This window comes from Rhinolophus hipposideros, assembly GCF_964194185.1.
Source record: "Rhinolophus hipposideros genome assembly, chromosome: 2".
In the NCBI taxonomy this organism is placed as follows: Eukaryota; Metazoa; Chordata; class Mammalia; order Chiroptera; family Rhinolophidae; genus Rhinolophus; species Rhinolophus hipposideros.
Window position 1 is genome coordinate 60,997,278 of NC_138048.1, and position 23,185 is coordinate 61,020,462.

The following is a 23,185-nucleotide window of genomic DNA, read 5'->3' on the forward strand; positions in this document are numbered from 1 at the left end:
ATGTAGCAATAGGTGATGGTCCTGAGAAATGCCAGATACAGGAATAATTCTAAATTCTCCTGGAATAAGCGAAGACTTCAAGAGGGAAGTGAAGAGAAGATTATTGATGAAGATAGCACGCTAAGTGCCCTGAAAAGGGAAGAGCAGACATGTACACCATTTACTTCCCTTACACAGTCAGTTATTACAGCTAATAAAAGAAACAAGTCAGAATAATTCACTCACCCAAAAAGAAAGAATCCATAACCTTATTTATCCTAACATAACTCCTTTTTCTTTCTTATGGTGAAAATAATCTGGAAAATGCCTAAATTACATATGTACAGAATATCTCTAGGAGGATACATACAAGTATCAGTGGTTACTTGCTAAGAGTCAAACAGGGTGCTGGGGCCAGGTACGGAAGTGAGACTGGTCAATTTATAATCACTGTATACCCTTTTATACCTTTTGAATTTTGTACCATAGTACATATATTACTTATTCCCCCCAAAATTCATAAAATAGTTTTCAAAAGAGATCAGGCTGAAAGGGCTTACCTCCTCCACAGTACAATGGGGACGCCTCAGACCCTTGCCACCCTCTTCAGTAATCATCTCTGTTACAACCTGTTCCTGAGGTTTCCACGTTAAGGAACTCTCTAGATTGCCTTTGCAATGGCGACGACCACCTGGTCTTCTGTTATAGCCTTCTGAGTTCAAAGTAAAACTGAGAGACAGAAAATATTTTACAAAGTTATCACCGAACTGCTTCAATTGCTGGAATCTAAATTCCAGATCATTCTGTACTTAGGCTTCTCAGGTTAAGCTTGCTCCTGGCAAATCAGACACTACCATTCACAAAGTTAGATCTAGCTCTAAAGTAAGGGTGCCCAGAATTCCACTATGAAATGTCTATTTCCAGTCACCAGCGCTGCTATATGAAAGCCTCTGCCTTCTCCTTCATGACCATTTTTCAACCCCAACTCTGGAATTAGCTCCCATACTACATATACCCTCCTCTTATATTGCACTTTTCCTTACGTCACTTGACACCACTGGAATTAATGACTGGTATGATTGTATAATGTCTATATCCCACACTAAACTTTAAATTCCATAAAGACTGAGACCGTGTTTACCTGAAAATAAGACCTAGCCGGACAATCAGCTCTAATGCAGCTTTTGGAGCAAAAATTAATATAAGACCCGATATTATATTATAATATTATATTATATAAGACCCGGTCTTATAGTAAAATAAGACCGGGTTTTATATTAATTTTTGCTCCAAAACACGCATTAGAGCTGATTGTCTGGATAGGTCTTATTTTCGGGAAAACACGGGATTATATCCTTCTACCACTGTATCATACCTATTACATAATCTAAGCTGAAAGGCACTCAATAAATATCTGTTGGATGCTAAACTAATGAATGTAAATTAATAAATGCTAAAGAAATGTAAGCCATGAAGCCCCAACCTAGTCATTGCTGCTGGTGACACAGCCTGCCTCTCCTGCCATTACCAATAATGGGACAAACTGACCTCATACCCTTCTTGACATGATGTTTTAAAAAGGATACAACACTACATATATAGTATTTTTACCCCCCAAAATTGCATCCTCTAAAACAAATCATGAATAAACAGTCAAAATTAAGAGACATTCTACAAAAAGAATGCTTTATACTCTTTAAAAATATCCATGCTACTGAAGACAAAAAAAGAAGACTGAGGAGTTGTTCCAGATTAAAGGAGATCAACGAGACATGAAAGTTAAATGCAGTATATGACCCTGCATTGAATTGTGGAAAAAGAATCAACGTATGGAGAAATTTAAATAACGTTATATAATAGTATGCATATGCCAATGTTAAATTTTCTGATGTTGGTAATCTGTTATTATGTTAGTGAATGTCCTCATTCTTAAGAAATAAACACACTCAAGTGCTTATGATTAAAGGGGAATGGGTCTAAGATTTACTCTCAAATGATTCAGAAAATAGTATTATATATATTTGACAGAGAATGATAAAGCAAATTGACAAAATGGTAACTGGTGAATCTGGGTCAAAAAAAGACAAAATACACAAAGCAAAAACTGATATAACTGGATGGAGAAATAGACAAGACCACAATTACAGTAGGAAACAGCAACACTCCTTGCTCATCAATCAATAAAAAAGTAAGCAGAAAATCAGTAAGACCTGTAAAACATTGTCAGCAAACTTGAGCTGACATTTATGGAACACTTCACCCAACAATAGCAGAATACGCATTTTTTCAAATGCACATTGACCTCACTCAGGTAGATCATATTCTAGGCCATAAAACATATGTTAACAAATTTGAAAGAACTGAAACCATACTAAGTATATTCTCTACCCATAATGGAATTAAACTAGTATAGTAAATAACAGAAAGATATCTGGAAAGTGCCAAATGTTTGGAAATTAAACAATGTAATTCTACATTTCAAAATAATCACTGGTTAAAGAGGAAGTAAAACAGAAAGTAGAAAATATTTTTAATTGAATGAAAATTAAAACCAACATTTCAAGACGTGTGGGCTGTAGCTAAAGCAATGCTTTTAAGGACAGTTATAGTATTAAATTCGTAAAGAATAAGTCCTCTAAATATTTAAGTATGTATCTCCCTAGAACAAGGACATCTTTTACATAACTATAATACAATAATCAAATTCAGGAACTTTAGCAATGATACAATATGTAACATGTAGCCCATATTCAAATTTCTCCAAAGATATTAAAAATATCCTTCACAGCATTTGTTTTTCCTATCAGGGATCCAATGTAGGAGCTCACACTGCATTTAGTTATCATGTATCTTTAGTCTCCTTCAATCTGAAACAGTTTGCAGCCTTTCTTCGTCTTTAAAATGAGAGTACAGGCCTGTTGTCTTATAGAATGAACCCTAAATTCATCTTAACCTGTTTTCTCATTCTTGGATTCCGATTATTGACTTTTGCTGGGATACAAATTAGGTGATGAGGTCCTAGTCAGTGCAATATATCTGGAGGCCATGTCAGTCTGTCCCACTGTGGGTAGTTCTAACTTTGATCCTTTGGTTAAGGTGGTGTCACGCAGGTTTCTCCACCCTAAGGTTACTATGTTTCCCTTTGTAATTAATAAGTAATTTGTGGGGAGATATCTTGAGTTTATGTAAATATCCTGTACCTCATCACACTTTTACTTACTAGTTACTGCTCAATTGATGTTTCTTGTATATATCAATTATTACTATGATAGTTACAAAACAATGAGTTTTTAAACTCTCATTCCTTCTACACTTCCTAGGTGGCATCCTACTGCAAACATCTTTGCCTCCCACACTATATATTTATTTATTAGCATCTGTATTCCTGTCTTTATTTATTGTGATGCTTAAACTGTCCCGAATTTGGCCAGTGAAAGACCCTTCAAGTTTCCTCCTGTGTCATGTTACATGTCCCCAGTTCCTGAGCACTTCTTTAATTTCTGGCACAAGACGTTCGAAACTCATTTTGTACTTTCTCTCCTAGCCCTACAATCGGCCACTTATCCAACTCCAGAGAGCCCTAGTTTTTAGTTACTGTCTCATTTTTAAATATGAGTAGATAGCCAAGGATTACCAGCATTTGAATAAAGACTCCAATATGAAAAATAAGACCAAAACAAACGGGAGAGGGAGATTCAGAGGAAGCAAAGTAGGGAGAAGAAATTTTAAAATAACTAATAGCTTTAGAGAAATAAGAAAAGATGCTGCATCCTCCAAGATGCTGGGTGAAAGAAAAAACCACGGGGAATAAGGAGAGGGAGGATGCTTACAACTTAAAAACTATGAAGCCAGCAAACAACAACAAAATCGGTAAAGGATTTTTTTTTAAAAAAAGGGCAAGGACAACAACAGAGAATATATATGAAAATTAGATCAATCCAGAAGATTTAATAGCCAAGCAGTAGAAATTCTAGAAAGTGTGACCACAGAAGGGAGAAGAAAATTACTAATAAAATAATAACAGTTCAGTGTATGAAAATTCATCAGGCTAGACACACGATTTCTGCCCTTTTCTGTACGCACACTGTACTTCAAAAAAAAGTTTAGGAGTAAACAATTATTTTGTAAAAGTTTTGCAAAATCAGATGCTCTGGGCATAAATGGCAGAAAAAGTAACAACAGTATATGAGTTGAAGTCTCTCACTACCTGTATGGTATTCGGCAAGCCACTCACCTCGGAGTACTTACTTAAAATTACATAATAGAATAAAAGTGGGAATGCCTAACAGAGTGGGCACCTAACAACTGCTAAGTTTCCATTTAAAGAAAGGCAGAATGTAACACTTACCCAAAGGAAGGCAGGACTCTGCGAGGCTGATCTCGGGTTACTGTCACTCTGATCTTTGGATAGTCACTTATTCCATTAGGAGATTTATTACCTATTTTTAAAATGTATTTGTAATTGTAAAACAAAACAAAACACCAGTCTGCATTAGAAAAGAAAATCTCTGAGCAATCTACATTGCAGAACTTAAAGCCTTATATTTTCAAATTCTACTATGTACAGCACAGAGGTTCAGCACAAACTTTGTAAAGTTAAAGTAATAGTACTTACTGTATTTTGCTGTGGATAATGTGCAGTGTTTTGCCCAAATTTGTGACGGAAAAATAAGGATGCACACTATACACGGGTAGTACTAATTCCATATCTATATAAATGTTTTTAATTCTTTTATTTATGTCTATGAGTTAAAAGTATAACTCTAGAAATCAATAACGATATCCATATGCAAAATAATACCCTGAAATACGATAATTGGTTTTGTTGAATTTACAACAAGCTTGCAACAACGAAGAGTTCTTGGCCTTCTATGATGCATAAATATCTTAAATTTGTTACCGGTACATAAAAATTCTTGTACCTTGTATCTGTTCTTGTGTTTTGTAATTATTTGTTACATGAAATTTCTTGTACCATAATATGTTAAAAAATAAATGCTAAAATTCCTTTATAATACACAAAACAAGTACCTAAATGTAACTAAAAATTTGAATTAAAAAATTAAAACAGGGCCGGCCCAGTGGCTCAGGAGGTTAGAGCTCCATGCTCCTAACTCCAAAGGCTGCTGGTTCGATTCCCACATGGGCCAGTGGGCTCTCAACCACAAGGTTGCTGGTTCAATTCCTCGAGTCCTGCAAGGGATGGTGGGCTCTGCCCCCTGCAACTAAGATTGAACAAGGCACCTTGAGCTGAGCTGCCTCCCCGATGAGTTGTTGGTTGGAGCCGGACTCTCAACCACAAGGTTGCCAGTTCGATTCCTTGACTCCCACAAGGGATGGTGGGCTGCGCCCCCTGCAACTAGCAATGGCAACTGGACCTGGAGCAGAGTTACGCCCTCCACAACTAAGACTGAAAGGACAACAACTTGAAGCTGAATGGTACCCTCCACAACTAATATTGAAAGGACAACAACTTGACTTGGAAAAAAGTCCTGGAAGTACACAATACTTCCCCAATAAAGTCCTGTTCCCTTTCCCCAATAAAATCTTTAAAAAAAAAAAATTAAAACAAAATTTTTTCCCTGAAAGTTTGGGCCAAAAACATGAGTGTGCATCATACACAGGAGCGCATTATACATGGCAAAATACAGTAGTTTGTCTTTGATCTCGATAGGCAATAACCTAAAACAGGCAAGCTTCTACTTTTGCATGAAGAACTCAAGATTACAAACTCTTTGTAATCTACTCAAATTGAGTCAATTTTTCAAATTTTTTCTTCTTCCCAAGAAAACAAAAGTGTTTTTAAATGAAAACCTGACACATATTACTACATTTCACCAGAAGCTTCTAACACTTGTGAGACGGTTACTATACTTCAAAAAAGGTTCACCAAATTTTCATCAGCCACATTTTCTGCTATAGCTCCTACAAGGGTTGGGAGTCCCTGAGGACTCCAAAATGCAGAGGTCTAAAACTGAAAATTTTTCATAAGTCAGTAGCAACAAAACCTAAACTGACCTAAATTCATTTGTTTCCCAAACCTGGCTTGAACCAATGTTCAATCCCAACGGGTATTTTTTTAAATAATATTCAATAAACACTATATGTCTAAAATAGGAAAAATTCAGAATTCCCAAACACATCTCCAAGGGTTTTAGATTAGAGGCTGTGGACTTCTTTATACAGGAAACCGGACCCAGGAATTCCTGTGCCTCTCTGACTAGGCTACACAAACACAGAGAAATATACTACTGATATCTCGGGCACAAAATAAATCTACCATCCCTTCCCTGTGTCAATTTCAATGGTAAATAATTTTAAACATTTATATATTCCAACAACATGAATAGATTACGCGATTTAATTTGTATTAACTTTTAAAATGAAATGAAAGATTTCAAAGAATTATCATCTTTGTCCCACGTCCCTTAGAACTAGATTCTCAGACTCAGGGGTACATATTTACTTTCCTTTTCTCTGCTACCAGAGGTACTCTACTAAAAAAGTTTGAGAAGCACTACTTGAAGCACTACTCAGCTTCTTCGGTTTTGACTCCTGAACACACAACTTCCCTGAAAGCTCTTTTTCCCTTTCCTCTCACATTTCACAAATCTTCCCGTGTGGCAGGGAACTCGTATGACAGATCACAATCATTTTCAGGACTCTAGCTTCTTCCTATTTTCCCCCACCATTCTGTACAGTATATACAATAATTACAATTCAGTTTAGGGGTTTGGATGTATAAATATTCCTAATCCATAAAACTATGAGAACTGGGAGCCTAGGGAAGCTCACCAATCAGATGATGATCCTCAAAGGCAAAGTTTTACTATTTTGTTATTAATTTGTTTTGTTATTTTGCTATTAAAGGTTTTATTATTTTATTACTACAGATTTTATTTTATTTGTTTTATTTTGTTATTAAAGATTTTATTTTGTTATTCCTGATTCATTTAGCACAGTGCCTAGCACAGAGTAAGTTCTCAGGATTTTTTTTTTTTAAATGATAAAAAAAAGGACACTGATAATACAAATAAAAAACACAACAGTAAATTCAAATACAATTCTAAAGGTAACTGTTTACTTTTTAGAATGGCAGAGAGAATATGTCTGTGTTCTCATCGCAACCCAAATCAGTGTTTTCCTTTCATATTTGCAAAACTCAGAAAAAAAGAGGCAGAAGGAGGTAGGGGGAAGCAGAAATATTTTTGACCACCTCACCCAGTTTCAGCATGTTGTTCCAGGATCCAGAACCTGTCAGTTCACAAGATGAAGAGTTCGAAAATACCTTAAAATCAAATAGAATCACCTCTGTAGTATCTAAATTTTAAAATTAAAATAAGTTTCTAATATGAAAAAATAATCACTGTACTGGTGATTACTTAGCTAGCTCATAGAAGAGATATCATCAATAAGACCAAAGGTTTAATTTGTAAAGACTCACAAAATAATGTAAAAAGTAAAAATTCCAGTGTCTTCTCACATACTTATTATTGGTAATTAGGTTCTTCATAAATATTTTTTAGATGTGTAATTTCTTAACTTTTAATTTTTTGGCCTATATATCAAGGCTACTAAAGACATGACCACTTCTGGAAAGAAGTCATTCTACACATTAATTCCTAAAATGAGAATATTTCTAAAATTTAATTTTAATGATTAAGTACAGAAATCAGTAGTCCCAAGGAGCCCTATCCCCACTGACCTCTCCTGAAGGGGCCACATTCCGTGTTCCATTACAGGCAGAAGTTACTATGGGCTTTGTGGTCAGCTGGAATGGGAATCCAAATAAGCTGGCAACATTGTAGAGACTGTTTTTCACTTGGTGAATAAAGCAATCTAGAAACGGTAAGATAGATTACATATACATATAAATATGGAGTAATACACTAGCAAAAACATAAGATTGTATCTTAGAAAAGGCCTCTCAATTTTTATTGGAAGTCCTATTTTCAATCATTGAGATAAACAGGTATCTGTAGAAATAATTTCTCTACCTGAACAACTGGAATTCCAGCATTGTGGTTTTTGTTTATTAAAATATCAGGATGCTACAAAAACATGTAACCATCACTTTAGCAAATCACACTGATACTCACAAAAAAGTCCTGAAACAACAGCTTTCAAGCAATGAGCCCTCCCGCATATATAAAAAGAAATCTATGTCAGAGAGACAAGGGCATAACTTCACTAGGCATGGCAGAACCCTACAGGAAACACTCATCATTTACTTCCAGGGCAGATAACAATACAGTTGTCCTAAACAACTACTTACTAAGTGCTATTTTATCTTGTTTACCCCCAGGGTGGAAATTAGTGCAGTATAACATATGTAATTCTTAACATCCATGATGAAACAATGCTATCCCTCTATACTGGAAAAGATGTATTGGAAGATCTCAGACTCACCCCTCTGTGCCACCAAAAATAAAGATTACAAAATAAGGTAAGTAAATAAACAAAAGGGAGGGGTAGATTTCAGTGTTTTCCCAACTTCCTCTTTTCATCACTACCCTCTTTTTCTCACTTCCTGCACTACTGATTTGTTTTTTACAATTTCTTTTCTATTTCCTAATTAAGGATATTCTAAAGCACTAGTTTGAGAGAAAGAGATCATCACCCTAGCCACATTCTGCTTTGGAGAAAAATAACCTGAAATTAAAATTTCAGGTTATTTTAATCAACAAGCACTCCAGAATATATATGATATAAAATACTTTCCGGAAAGATAGGGCAATAACTTAATCAACAGGGAGGATGTGATAGCTGGGTAAAGCAGAATCCAATTTGAAGTAATTTGTAACTAGAGAATAGTTAGAACAACCAAAATTTGCAAATGACCTGTTTCTCGTTTTAGGAATTAGAAAGAATTCTGTGTTATCCCTCTAATAATGTTGAGCTTTAAGAGGAAGAAAAGGAGCTTTGGGGATTGGTGCTTAACCCACAGACTGTCATCCAAATCCAGAGGATAAGAGCCACTCTTAACATAGTTAAGTAGTAGACACTAAAAAGCACTTTATTTACTTTCCCACAAATTTTGTCAAAATCTGGGAATGCCAAAGATTATGGCAAAAGATTTCATTGACTTAAAAAAAAAAAAAAATGGCTGCCTCATCTGTAAAATGGGAATAGGATCACCCTATTTTCCTGGGACTAGACTAAGATCTCTTAAAATCTTTCATTTATAAGATCATGAGTCTGCAATTCTAAGACCCTCCTTTTCTTTTACCCTTCCTGGTTTTTTTTGTTTTTGTTTTTCTCAAAAGCAACCAATTGAGTTGTAGTGTCCGATATAGTAGCCAGTAGACACATGTAAGTTACCTAAATTTAATTAAATTCAGTTCCTCAGTTGTACTAACCCCATTTCAAGTGCTCAGTAGCCATCATGGTAGAGAGTTCTATTGGACAGTACTGCTATAGACCTTTCCAAACTCTGCCAGGAAGGATTACCTCTGCTATCCACTGCTTCACCCTAGGCTTCGGTTCCCTTTTATAGTTTCCATTCAGAAACTCATACTACATATTTCATGGAAATCACAGAGGGAGAGATCCTTAACATACAAATCCATAAAATGGATAACTGCCAGAATTATTTCAGGAACTTTCTGTAATTCAACTGTGAAAGTTTTTTGGTTATTATTATTTTATATATATATATATATATATATATATATACATATATGTATATATATACATTTTTTTAACCACATATAGCTATTTATTTATATTTTTCTTTAAAACTGACTCACATGTTTTGCTAAACAAATGTATTTGAAAGGTAATTTTATATTGCTACTAGGAATGTAAAGCAATATTACTTCCCTCATAAAGAAATGAAAACACAACGATATTAGGTTCTAGCTGTGCCTACTAAAAATGGAAAGATTAGCATGTAGTTTGGCCCCTGAATAACATGGGTTTAAACTGTGCGAGTCCACTTATACATGGGTTTTTTTTCAATACATACTGTAAATGTATTTTCTCTTCCTTATGATTTTCTTAACATTTTCTTTTCTCTAGCTTACTATATTGTAAAAATACAGTATATAATATATGTAACATACAAAATGTGTTCATCGATTATTTATTAGTAAGCTTACATTTGAGGGGAGTCAAAAGTTATACTCGGATTTTCAACTTAGGGTGGGGAGGGATCAGCACCCCTAACCCCGTGTTGTTTAAGGGTCAACTGTATTAAATAAGTATTGAAGACACACTAGCATTCAATCAAGATTTTCTGCTTAAAATAACTGAAAAGGATACAATGTTTTTAGTATATAACAATTCAAGTGTTACTTAATGCTATGAACATTGTATCTCCTAAAATTATTTCCTGTCTGGTATCTATCCTGTACTTTGGAAAATACTGTCCTAATGAATTTGGATATTCCTGACATTCAAAATCCTCCATAATCTGACCTCTCTTTTGACAACTTTTCTCCTAAATTCTGTTCATTATTTCCTGAATTGCATAATTTTCCAATACTATTCCCTCTACCTAGAAAGTTTTTGCTTCCTATTGTTCTCTGTTGATATCCTATTCATCCTTCAAGACCCGTCTTACATACTAGCTCCTTCATCAAATATTCACTGAGACTCTTAACCAGCTGAAAATTGGACAGTATTTTGTAACGACTTTTCTTATTTCATTTTTATATCCTCACTGACATTGGTATTATGTGCTTGTCTTATATACCCCACTATATAATCATATACCCCTACAATTATAAGGTCCTTAAAAATATAGAGCTTGTCTTACTCATTTTTGTATTTCCTGTAGAACCTAAGACACTACTTAGCAATAAGAGACACTCAGTAAGTACTCATTGGATTTAAATGAAATCTTAATACAGATTTGTCCACTCTTAATGACGACATCTAGAGGTAAATCTAAATTCACATGCATTTCTGAGAAAGAAGAAAATATTATTATAGTATTCCATTGTATTCCTTTTCCCTGTAATCTAATTTGATTCTCTTCTACCAAGCTATGTCTAGCCCTTCAGATTATAATGAAGTAAACAATCTGAGGCAACACAGTAGATTGGTTCATTCAGCTGTCTGACTAGATGACTCAGTTTGAAGTAGGTCTTACAATGTCTTCTCCTCAAATTTAAAAAGCACCTTTTCTTTATAGGAAGATTAACAATTTTAAAATGTATATTCTACATACAGGCTTATCTATCTGAAAAGATACTTAATTCCCTGGTAACAATGGTTACCTCCAGAAAAGATAACTAAGTAGAAAATGGACAAGAAAGACTTTTCATTGCATATACTTTTTACCTTTTAAATTTTATTCCAGGCATATACTTTTCCTACTAAAAGAAATGAATTTTTAAAATTAATACTCAATACCTAGTCTTGGTCTTTTGGCTGGTATCTCATCAGTGTCCACTGTAGAAAACACAGTGCTAAAAAAAAGAGAAAAAAATATATATATACATGCATATATACGTGTATAAGAAGCCTTAACAGTTAACCAGAAAAGCTGTTATATTTAACTGCATTTTTTTCACATGGAAACTATATTACAGTGGTAATAAAGAATTTGAAAATTCAGAAAGTTATTGGACCTCCACTTCAACAATGTTAAAGGGTCATGGTACACTACTAATCCCCTTTCTAAAGATGATTACCACTGATGATATTTACCAAAAAAAGTGAACAGAATAAATCCCAGGAGAATACCACTGAGTTCATTATTTTGAACATCCCAACAAGAACTCCTGGCTTCATTTTGACTGAAAAATGGCTCACATTGAGAAAAGTTGTTTTTAGATCAACGATCTCTGGTAAAGAACAGGATTTTTTTTTTTTTACCTCCAAACCATTGTCTCCCTGACTAGCAGGGATTTGTAGCAAAAAGAGAACAGGGCGGAACAAATTAACATTCCCTTATCCAGTAAGAATGTACCAGGCGCCTATCGTACCCCAACCTTTGCAGGAGGCCCTCGGGGTAGAATCAACAACTACTCTTCTCACAGAGAGTATTAAGCATCCTTCTAGGCACTTTACAATATGTTCTCAAATGATCCTTGGACCAACCCTACAGAAAGGTGGAAAGGAAGAACCAGCTGAAACCTTACCCTTTCGGGAACACGTGATGGAATTAGGCCAACAGTCACTTTCATCAGTGACCTGCATCCTCAGACCCGTGTATTAATCATCTTATTCTCCCAAACTGCAAACACCCACCTTTCCCTGATCCGGAGGTTTAGTAAAGAAAATGAAATATTTTATTCTCTAGATTAATTCTAGGCAAGGGGGTACTCACTATGACATGGGACACGCCAATGGGTATGTGCTAAGTAACAAGAGCGTTTAGTTTCCCCCAAATTTTAAAACCGAATTTTAGAGTACAGACTGGTGATCTTTTTAAAAGAACGAGGTACCTATTTTTTTTCTCATTCCCTAATTCGAAAGCACAGAACCACCGTCCCTCCCCGCCTCCCAGCACACACGCACACACACGCGCACACACGCACACACACACGCGCACACACACACGCACACACACGCGCACACACGCACACACACGCACACGGACACGCACACACACGCGCGCGCGCACACACACGCACACGGACACACACGCGCACACACGCACACGCGCGGGCGCACACACGCGCGCACACACGCGCGCACGCACACGCACACACGCACGCACGCACACACACGCGCGCACACACACACTCACACGCACACACGCACACAGTCGGACCGCTGTTTCAGAACAAGACAGCTGCTGTTTCGGGGCTCAGAGAACAGTCCTCGCAGCCAAAACGGCGCCGGGCACGCTGTCCATCTCCGCTGCACGCCTCGCCCCCAGATGACCCTCGGGAGGGGGCTTTGCCAGCGGTGAGCCAAAACGCAGTGTTAGGTTGCGATCTCAGAGCGGCGACAAACGACGCCCGTGTGACGACAGGAAACAGCGAGGACTCGGACGAGAACGTCCAAGATCCTAACCACCACCGGCCGCTCCGCAGGCAACTAGCTCCCTCCATCACGAAGAGCCGCGTCCACAGCGGGTGGAGGAAGCGACTACGTCACCGGCACCCGCGACCCGCAGCCCCGCCGCCTGGGCCCGGCGGCGCGCTCCGGCCGAGCGGGGCCTGCCGGGCGGGCTCAGCGCCCCCGCGGCCGGCCGGGGGGGGGGGGCCGCGGGCCCGCGCTCGGCCCCCTCTCCTCTCACCTGTGCGAGCGCCGCCTCTTCAGGGGGGCCCGGGCAGGGGGCGCCGGCCGGTCACAGAAGCGGAAAATGGTGCCGAGGAGCCTAACCAGCCATTTGTACATACCAGGCCCCAGCAGCAGCGGCGGCCGACACACCCCGAGACACAAACCCCAGAGCTGTCGCCGCCGCTGCCGCCTTCGCCGCCTCAGCCACCACAGCCAAGGTGCAGGCGCCGACTTGTGACGCGATCTGAAGGCCCACACATTCAACGTCCCCAGGGCTACCGGAGGCTCCCGCCTGCCACCGCTCTCGACGTCACCTCCTCCTCCCCGACCGGAAAGCACCTTCCTCCTCAACCTGCGCACGCGCAACTTGACACGCCCCCCACTTCCGAACCTAGCAACCAGAATGCCGGCAGGACCGTAGTGGTCCAATCCTGGACGAGAGCGAAAGGGCTGTGGGCGGGGTTTCCCCTTCGGCGGACCCAATCCTGAGCCGGCCCGCGGGACAAGGCCCACAGGCTACACGTGAAGCTGCTCCACCCGGAGGGAGCGCCCCGGGACTGAAATACAGTAAATGTTTGAGTACACAAAATAAAGGTAAGTTAGGTTAATTAACAAATGTTTACTATACGAGGAGCCCTTTATTTTGCTTCTGCCTTGCATTTGACATGCATTGTCACCTTCGTGTCTCCCAACCGCAAGCAATGGAGGGAGTCTTGTCCCATTTTTAATAAATAAGGAAATCGAGGCATAGAGCGATTACGTTATTTGCTTAATGTCACTAAGCTAGCTAGTGCCATAGCTGGAATTTGAACCGGGATCTGAGAACCAGCGCCAATCCCTCCCTTAAGATCTACTGAAAGAGACAAATTAGGAGATAACTGGCTGCTGTGATAAAGGTGTGTACAAAGTGCAGTAGGAGCCCGAGAAGGGAAACCCACACGCTGAGGGAAGGGAAGGGAAGGGCAGCACTCCAGGATGGCTTTACAGACGCTTAAGCATGAAAGGTACCTGTGGCTTACTACTACCTACTAGCCTCCCCGTGGGCTGGCAGGGAGTGTTGCCAGCCCAGGGGGAGACTAGCAGGTACAAGTAAGTCACAGATACCTTTGTCACATTTCTGGTATCTAGAAGTCACATTTCTGGTTAATTATCAACAACAGAAAAAGTCCTACCCTACTTAGTGATAGAAAATCCAGTCCTACTCCCAAACAATTCTGGGAATATTCAAAGATTTTCATGCCCCATAAATCCGTCCTTGACTGCACTTGATCCTTACTTATGATTAAATTAAGGCCAGACTTCCAGATTTGCTTGAACTTCAACATAGGCACTCTCCAGTACAGCAGTGTTCCGGAATTCTGCTGCGAGCCATCCCCTAGAGCTCCAGAACCACCAGCTACCCACCTATGGCTACCACCACTCTGGCTTCGGGCGTGGGTGTGGGGGCAGGCAGTTCCCAGAGGGTGGAAACAAATCCTAAATGTGGACATAGCCCCTCTCTTAATTCCCCAAAGCACAGCCAATACCAGGATGTTACTGGAAGTTTGGGAAGACTATAATAGGGGAATTGCAAAGCCTCAAATAAGATTTAGAAGTGGCTATTTTAAGTACAGCATCTATAGCCCACTGCTTCCCAAAAGGACTCTTCCCCGGCTCCTCCACCCCAGGTCATTTCTCCACTCTTCTCAACAAAAGAATCCCCCTCCACCTCTAACCCAACCCCTTTCAGGTGACTCTGTTAATCTAAGACTAACATTGATATTACTATGCAGAGCAATTCTGCTGTGTCACAACTGTCCATTCTATTATGAGAGCTGGTCCTTGCTTTTTCCAAACCAAGAACATCACTCAAGTATTGGGAAAAGAGTCCCCAAAACAAAAAAGTAGTCTCCATTCAAAAAATAAATCATAAAACTGCAAGCTGCTGTAGAATATCAACTCCCAGGTTCTGACCACCAAGATTTAAGAAATATTAGCATCTAGTCTCAAAGTACTCTAATACGACACCACATGTTTTATTTTTTCTTTTCCTACCTCAGCTATAGCACCTGCACATACCCAATACTGAAATGTCAATCACCCGCCATTAAAAGTGGGAGGGCTTTGGAATTACAGACCTCAGTCTGAATACCTGGGCCTCATCAGCAAATAGTAACTCATGAGTATGTCAGCCACCACCCTCACCCCCCTGAATACATGCACTCCTTTTGTGTCATACTACTGTCTCCAGTTGACCTCTGAAATGGAGAAAAGAAGGGGACTCAGCCTTACGGTTGCTCCTGCCTGGGACCTGTCTGCCCATTGATGCCTTCGGTGTCCTGTCGGCCACAGTAGAGGGATAAGGCACTGCCCATCCATTGGTCAAAAAGTGGGATTATCCTTAACCCCACCACTGCCACAGCCATTCCCGGACCCAGAAACTCCACTGGGGGCCAGAGTTGAATCCCAAAGCCAAATGGAGTAACAAGGACATTGATATTTCTGCCCCTGGTTTGGATAACTTGCATCCTTGTACCACCACAGAGCCACAAGCCCATCACTTAAGTTTTCAATAGGTATCTTAAATGGTTGCCCCAGTTTTCTGAAAAGATGTCTGTCTGTCTCTAGCTTAGGTCCTCTCCTTGAAGCCTTTCCAAGGCCCAGCCCCTCTTCCTCTAACTGGTACCTCCCCTCCACAGAACAATGAAGACCCAGCTCTCCAATCCATTCTTTAATCTTACAAGTTTTCAATTTATCATTTTCCTCAGAGTGTTAAAAGATTTCCTTTCAACTTTGTTTTGGCTAACCCCTGAATAGAGTTCTGGGCCATTTGATGGAAGTGGGAAGGAGACCTCAAGTGAGATGTTGTTGGTTTCATCTTAACATACCTAAAATCTAACATTATTCACCACCCTGAAGATTCGTTTTCTTCTGGAGACCAACTTCTTTGCTACTCAAGAAAAATGTGTCCTCCTAATAACATAACTTTGATCTTATTCAATCTAATAATAACCTTGGCCTTATTATTCAAAAGCAAGTGCAGTTTTTCTTGTCCTAGATTTTATTATAAAATGTGCTCACATTGACTACAAATGGCTTGGCCTGCCTCGTGAGGAGAAATAATAGCACCAGACCCTACTAAACTAGTTTCCTAATCTGTAAAATAGAGTTAATCAAACCTGCCTCTCAGATCTATGGGCTGATGAAATGTGTTTACGTATGTGAAGGCCCAGCATAGCTAAGTTCTTCATGTTTCCTTCCCCCTCCTTACTTCTCATATCTAATAAATCATTTAACTTGCCAGTTCTGCATCCTACATTTCCCACAGACCTGCTCCCTTCCTTCCCTTCTCCAAAACCAAAGGAATGCTGTCATTCAGAGCCTGGTTATTTCTCACACCATTGCAATAGTTACCTCCTTTTCTACCTAGTCCCTCTTCTGTGCTATTTTCAGAGAGATCTCTCTTTTTTTGGTACTTTTTGTTGTTGTTGTTTTGTTGCCTTTTGTTGTTGTTAAGGAAGGCAAATGCATATTGTTGTTCTTATTCAGTAAGAAAAGTAAATTTATAAATTAAATTTCTGGTTTCTGTTACTGAATCACTAAAATTGACTGGGGTGATTTTCACCAAATTCTAGAAGGTTTGGGGAGTGGTCTGAGTTAAATATGGGGCGACCCTAAAATTTACTTTGGATAGCCCTACGGAGAACTATGAAAAGAGAGAGGCAGGTATCTTGGGGACCAGCCAACACTGAGGTGCAACCAGAAGAGAAGGACACCATCAGGGGAGAAAGACCCTGCTGATTTAGACAGCAGGAACCCCTTGTAGGGGCTGAAAAAATAATACTTTCCCTCCCACCTTCTAAATTTTTCTAGCTGGGCTAATAATCAAATAACCAGAGACAGATTAACAGGAGATAATTAAATTTTTAATACACATACACGGGGAATTCGCAGAAGCATTCAAATTCCAAAGACAGTGAGGTGAGATTAGGTGTATATGTCATTTTGGACAAAGGATAAAAGGAGTGAGTAGTGTCTGAGATTTCAAAAGTGAGAACGCCTGAGTCACAGGTAGTTGAGGAAGAGTGGAACATACAAGGCAGGTAAATGTTTGCTAGGCAACCCAGAAACAATGAGATGGGGTAATCTAGTAAACAGCCCCTGTTTTACACCCTCCCATCCACCACACTCAATTTAAATTAGGCTGCTAAGGGGAACATCCTATGACTTCCTTACTGGAGTAGGTCTTTCCCTCTGAATCTCTTAGGCAGGAAAAGGTGGAGGCTCAAAGTTTCTTTCTGAGTCATTTTTTTTTCTGAGTCATTTCTTAATAAGCAGATTAAAAATCAATACCCCAAAAGGCAAAACTTTTGGTCCCCTTCACCCTCAAGTGGTTCACGATGGTTCCAAATGGGAGCCCAAGGCAGAAGTCACAACGATAGACCTTTCAAATTATAGGGGTGGATTTGTCCACAGATTTGCTCCTCACAGAGCATAGACAACTCTGTGTGCATGCTCCAGGAAAAAGTTGTCTAATGAAGGTGCAGAATTCTCATGACCAAGCTTTAGGAAACCAACTAAGTAAAAGTAAAAACAAATTTCATTCTAATAACAACGTTTTGAAACAATTACTTAAGATCCAAATAAATCTAAAATACGCTATACCGATGGACATTAAATATTGGACATTGCCCTGAAATTTTTGTTGATTTTATTTTTAGAACTTTTAGTAAGTAAAAGCACTTTGCTTCTCTCTTGCCAGTGTGCATACAGGCCTTGATAGAGTTATCTCTCCTTGAAATGTTCTGTGCAGCATCCCTGAAAACCCTTACTGAAAACACTGGACTTCCATTGATTTTGTTTGATACAATGTTTGTAAGGAAGTTATGGTTCATGAAACAAAGTAGCTCTATTCCATGAAAAATACTTCCTAGGCCCAAAAAGTGGTATGCAGATGTTTTCCTTGTTTTGTAAAAAAAATACCTTAAAAAATTATTCATATAATAATGTTAAAAAATTTACATAAGTATGTTATTTTATATATGTTTATATTATTTATTACATATATTGTGTATCATTTATTATATTTATTTATATTATTATATAATAGTAATATATTAACATATAAATAAGTGAACAAGAAAAAAGCTAGGTTCCCACTGCCTTAAAGATAAAATCCAATATCCTAAGCATGACATACAAAGTTCTTTACAGCCTGTTTTCAAATTACTTTATCATTTCCCTATTCATACACACCAAATTCTCAATTCACCCTTTTTTTATGCCACCAAGTTTGTTCCTTCTGCCTAGAATGCTTTTCCTCTATCTTCACCTCGAAAACTCCTACTTAGTCTCTGGATCCCAGATCCAAAGGCACCTCCTATGTAAAGCTTTTCCAATGGCTTCTCTCTCTGGGAATCCCAGCATCTTCCTGCTTCCTTCTCAGTTCTCCTATAGAATGTGTATCCATATCTCAATATCAGTATTATTATTATTATTATTGTTAATGTGTCTGTGTCCTTGAGGGAAGGAGCCATCTCCTATTTTGTCATTATTTTTTAAAACGGAAGCTCAAGAAATGTTTAATAAATGGCAGAATGAAGAAATAAAACAAGTATATGGATTTGAGGAAAATTACCCTGATCTCCGTGCGAAATATGACTCAAGGAAACAGACTTATCTTTCCAAATCTGGACCACAGTGAGAGGTGGCAGCGTCACTGATGTGGATAAGAAGACAAAAAGATGTTATAGTGAATCATATACCAGCTTGGAGCCCTACACCTGGGTGGGAGGGGACATCATGGTCTGACAATTAAGTTTGCAAACTCATCCTAGAAAAAGTGCTATATACCTCATTGCTGAATATCGCTACGGTCACCTTTTAAGTACCTCTTTTGGGAAGCTATGTACCGACGCCAGCACCTTGTCCACCTTTCAAAGCATTTTTGGAACTCTTTTTGTGTAATGGCCATCAGAGCTGTCATCGTATTACCCTTGATGTCCTGAATGTCATCAAAATGTTTTCTTTTCAAATTTCCTTTATCTTTGGGTAGAGAAAGAAGTCACTGGGGGCCAGATCAGGTGAGTAGGGAGGGTTTTCCTATATAGTTATTTGTTTACTGGCTAAAAACTCCCTCACAGACAGTGCTGTGTGAGCTGGTGCATTGTCGTGATGCAAGAGCCATGAATTGTTGGCGAAAAGTTCAGGTCATTTTCATCTAACTTTTTCACGCAGCCTTTTCAACACTTCCAAATATTAAATTTGGTTAGCTGTTATCCAGTTGGTACAAATTCATAATGAATAATCCCTCTGATATCAAAAAAAGTTAGCCACATCATTTTGACTCTTGATTTGGACTGACAGAACTTTCTTGATCTTGGAGAATTGGCTGACTTCCATTGTGCACTTTGATGCTTTGTTTCAGGGTCGTATTGGTACACTCATGTTTCATCAACAGTGATAACACAGCCCAAAACATCCTCTTGCCTCTCCAAAAGATCTTGGCAAACTTTGACTCTCCTTTGCTCTTGTTCTTTGGTGAGCTCCTTCGGGATCATTTTTGCACACACCTTTCTCATGCCAAGATTTTCAGTTAAGATTTTCCCGACTGTTTCTCTATCAACCTTTACTTGGTCTGCTATGCTTCTCACAATTAGCTGACAACTTTGATGCACAATTCAACAAATTTTTGCAATGTTTTCATCAGTTCTGCTCATTATTGGCTGCCCTGACCTCTCTTCATCGGTGACACGTTCTCTCCCCTCAGAAAAACGTTTCATCCATTTGTACAATGCTGTTTTCTTCATGGCATTATCTCCATAAACTTGGACTAACACGTCCCTGATTTCAGTTCCACTCTTGCCAGGTTTAACAAGAAATTGAATATTTCTTCATTGCTCTAATTCAAGCTCAGACATTCTTGCAACGGCACAAAAAACACGCAACAACAATAATGAATGCCACTCAGCAAGACACCGCCACACATCAACATGAACACAGTTGTGAGACACTGATATACGAGTCCCCAAATTATGAAACCTTACTGAACTGTTTGCACAGTGCCACCAATGTAAGCACACAGTGGCAAGTTCGCAAACTTAATTGTCAGACCTCCTAGGTCACCTTTCCTGACTGTTGAAGTCAATGAGAGTTATAAAGCCACCACCCCTCAGTTTCATTATACTTCCATACCTGTTTTTCCTGTCCATGCATTTGGAAGCTTGCCCACTTGTTTCTACCCTGCTCTCTGTAGCAAGTTATTCCTAGGTTTAAAAACAAAAACAAAAAACCAGTACACAACACAAGAGTGGAAATGAGGAAAATTGTGATATTCTTGAGCTGTGATCATTTATCAGGGTCATAGTATTGAGAAAATTAACCATTATTCATTTTTGACTATCTGATGAGAAATGAGGAAATGGCTTTCCTCAGAATACCTTTGACTAAATGTTGACATTCAAATGGTTACGAGTTGACCCATCTTTTGGAATTTTAAAAAACTTTTACTTGTAAATAAATATGGGTTCACAGGAAGTTGCAAAAATAGTACAGGGATGTCCCATGTATCCTCAACCCCGCCCCCTTTGTATTAGGTTGGTGCAAAAGCAATTGTGGTTTTTGCAATTTTTGAACTGCAATTACTTTTAAACTGCAATTACTTCTGCACCAACCTAATACCATCTTACATAACTAGAATGCACTATCAAAACCAGAAAATAAATATTAGTACAATCCACAGATCTTATTTAGATTTTACCAGTTTTACATGCTCATGTGTGTATGTGTTTGTGTGTGTGTGTCTACACAATCTTACCACACGTGTGGATTCCTATAATCACCACCACAAGAGACAGAACTAACCCACCTCTCAAAGATTTCTTGGGCTATCTCTTATAGTCACAGCCATTCTCTAGTCTGTCCTCCCTTCTTCTCCCCTTCCCCCATTCTTTGGAATGCTTTGGGTTTTTTTATATTTGATATTTCTCATTAACCCGAAAAAGAAGAATGGGTCTTCCCACTGATTCTTGTGCCTTTTTGAATGCTGAAAGTAGAAGGGAACATACAGCTAGGAAGTTGGGGGAACTTTTGTGCCCACCAGCGGGAAAAGCATTAATAGTAACACAAAGCCTCCTCACGGAAATGATTTTTATTCCTATAATTGGCTGGTTTCCAGGAAAATGTACATTGGCTCTGTCTAGATAAATACTTGGTGTGGTACTAAAACTGATAGACGCTCAGCAAATATTTATCAGGCAAATACACGGATCCAACAGGGAGCAATGCACTCCATTACTGGATCCTAGCAGAATGTGAAACAATTCTCCATTTGTTCCAAAGGGCGGTTGTTTTCAAATTAGTAAAGCTTTTTACAAATGGAAAAGTAAAAAAGCTAGCAGGTCATCTATTTCGTTTTCCCATTTACATTTCTCTAATTTATTTCTCCAAGCAGGAGACAAAACACAAAAATAGACTAGTCATTCACCCGAAGTATCACTGCTGTAAGGGGCCCTCCATTCCTGAAATCCTACAGATATGCTCCACTTGATCTCTCTTCTCAGCATTGTGCAGCCACCTTCTATGGGGATGGAAAGGTGCAGATGGTGTGACCGGTTAGGTAATAACAATTGTCACCAAGTGGTGAGTGCGCTTACCATGGCAGTAGGCACAGTGCTAAAAACTTTAGCTATAATATCTCATTTAATCCACATAACAACCTTGTGATGTGTGGTGTTATTATCTCCATTTTACAGATGAGAACATTAAGACTTAAAGAATTTAAATATTTTCCTTAAGGTCACACAACTAGTGAGTGGAAGACATGGGATTTGAAACCAGGTTAGTGAACCTGTGCTAGGAACTCTTAGCATTTATTAAGTCTGAGGTATGACACAGAAATACATACACAAGACTTTGTAAAGCCCCTCAGGTGATTCTGATGTACTGATTCCTGGGGAAGCATTGCTAGAATCTGCTTCCTAGAAGGAATTCCCTGCAAACGGGGGTGCTGAGAACTGATATATTTATATCAGAGATGCTCTTACTTCGATAGGCAATGCTAACTGACTAGAAAGTAACTTTTGCCTGATGCTTTGGATGGAAATATATTCTTCGATTGTTTGTGTCTTTACTTATTAATTCATTTTTAAGCTCCAGACCACCCGAAGTCTGAGTAAGTGTTGAAAGCACTTCTATTAGAAAAGGTAGCTGTGGGGCAGTTTTGTTACTTCCAACACAGAGGTGGATGGATGTTGGCATAGTTCTTTATTTCAAGTCTTTGCATTTACTTTTCCTTAAAAAAAGAAGAACTAATAGCTAGATGGGAACTCTGGATAAGAAGAAATAAAAATAAAGATATTCAATACCATCGAAACGCTTCCTTTAATCTGAAACATATTTTGGCAAACGTGGGTATATAGTCGGACTTAATGAAACGTTCTTAAAATGTAAAGACTGCCCTATGAGAAATGACTGTGTGAATTAATATAAAAAGTAGTTTTGTGTACAAGGGCAACCAGAACTGGAGAGAAAAAGATCTCAAATCACACTTGATCTCAACAAACCAAGCCAAAGGACTAATAAACCGCCCACAAAGAATGAAACTATTTTGAATACATCATTCTGCAAATATGTATTATAATATTAAGATATGCATAAAATTGTGCAAGACAGAAAGGTACGTGACCTCTTATCGAAAAAAGGAGAAGTCAAATATCCTGAAAGGGCTGGGAGCTGCCTACAGTCCCTCAGGAACTTCCTGTTGTCACCACACCTCTGGATTAGTCATCTGAGCTCTCTCTGAGCAAAGCACACAGTGGAAACTAAGGCTCTGCTAAGGAAATCATTCTTCTTGTGAATGTGACACATGCTCCAGTTTCCACATGCTGCGAACATACGTCTTCATCAGTTTGATGTGCTTGGTGAGATCAGGTAGGTCATTTACTGAATGGTTTCCTTAATTATTTAAAAAACCTGATTAGAATTACTGTCCTTTTGCATTTTATCATCCCAGTTCCTTAATGGACTTTTAAATAAAGTTTCATCTAGT

The 23,185-nt window shown here is 38.8% G+C and overlaps 2 protein-coding genes across 11 annotated transcripts in view; one reads left to right on the top strand and one right to left on the bottom strand.

The window, feature by feature from the left end:
* SENP2 (SUMO specific peptidase 2) overlaps positions 1–13,668 on the bottom strand; it is a 31,448-nt gene extending 17,780 nt beyond the window's left edge. The window contains exons 1-6 of one of the 8 annotated variants that reach the window (XR_013994787.1): positions 13,175–13,668; positions 11,338–11,393; positions 7,685–7,818; positions 7,201–7,267; positions 4,328–4,418; positions 540–708 (exon numbers count right to left, since the gene is read on the bottom strand). Coding sequence is in view for 6 of the 8 variants with exons in the window: in XM_081070882.1 (XP_080927008.1) it covers positions 540–708; positions 4,328–4,418; positions 7,201–7,267; positions 7,685–7,818; positions 11,335–11,393; positions 13,175–13,275 (621 nt within the window). In the remaining 2 variants the exon portion in view is untranslated. Of the gene's footprint in view, positions 1–539; positions 709–4,327; positions 4,419–7,200; positions 7,268–7,684; positions 7,819–11,330; positions 11,394–13,174 lie in introns of all 8 variants that reach the window. The other 7 variants (XR_013994788.1, XM_081070882.1, XM_081070884.1 and 4 more) reach the window with 7 other exon arrangements.
* Positions 13,652–23,185, top strand: part of LIPH (lipase H) — a 45,401-nt gene continuing 35,867 nt past the window's right edge. For 2 of the 3 annotated variants that reach the window (XR_013994792.1, XM_081070942.1), the window contains exon 1: positions 22,611–23,067. Coding sequence is in view for 1 of the 3 variants with exons in the window: in XM_081070942.1 (XP_080927068.1) it covers positions 23,019–23,067 (49 nt within the window). In the remaining 2 variants the exon portion in view is untranslated. Of the gene's footprint in view, positions 13,753–22,610; positions 23,068–23,185 lie in introns of those variants that run through there. The other variant, XM_081070943.1, reaches the window with a different exon arrangement.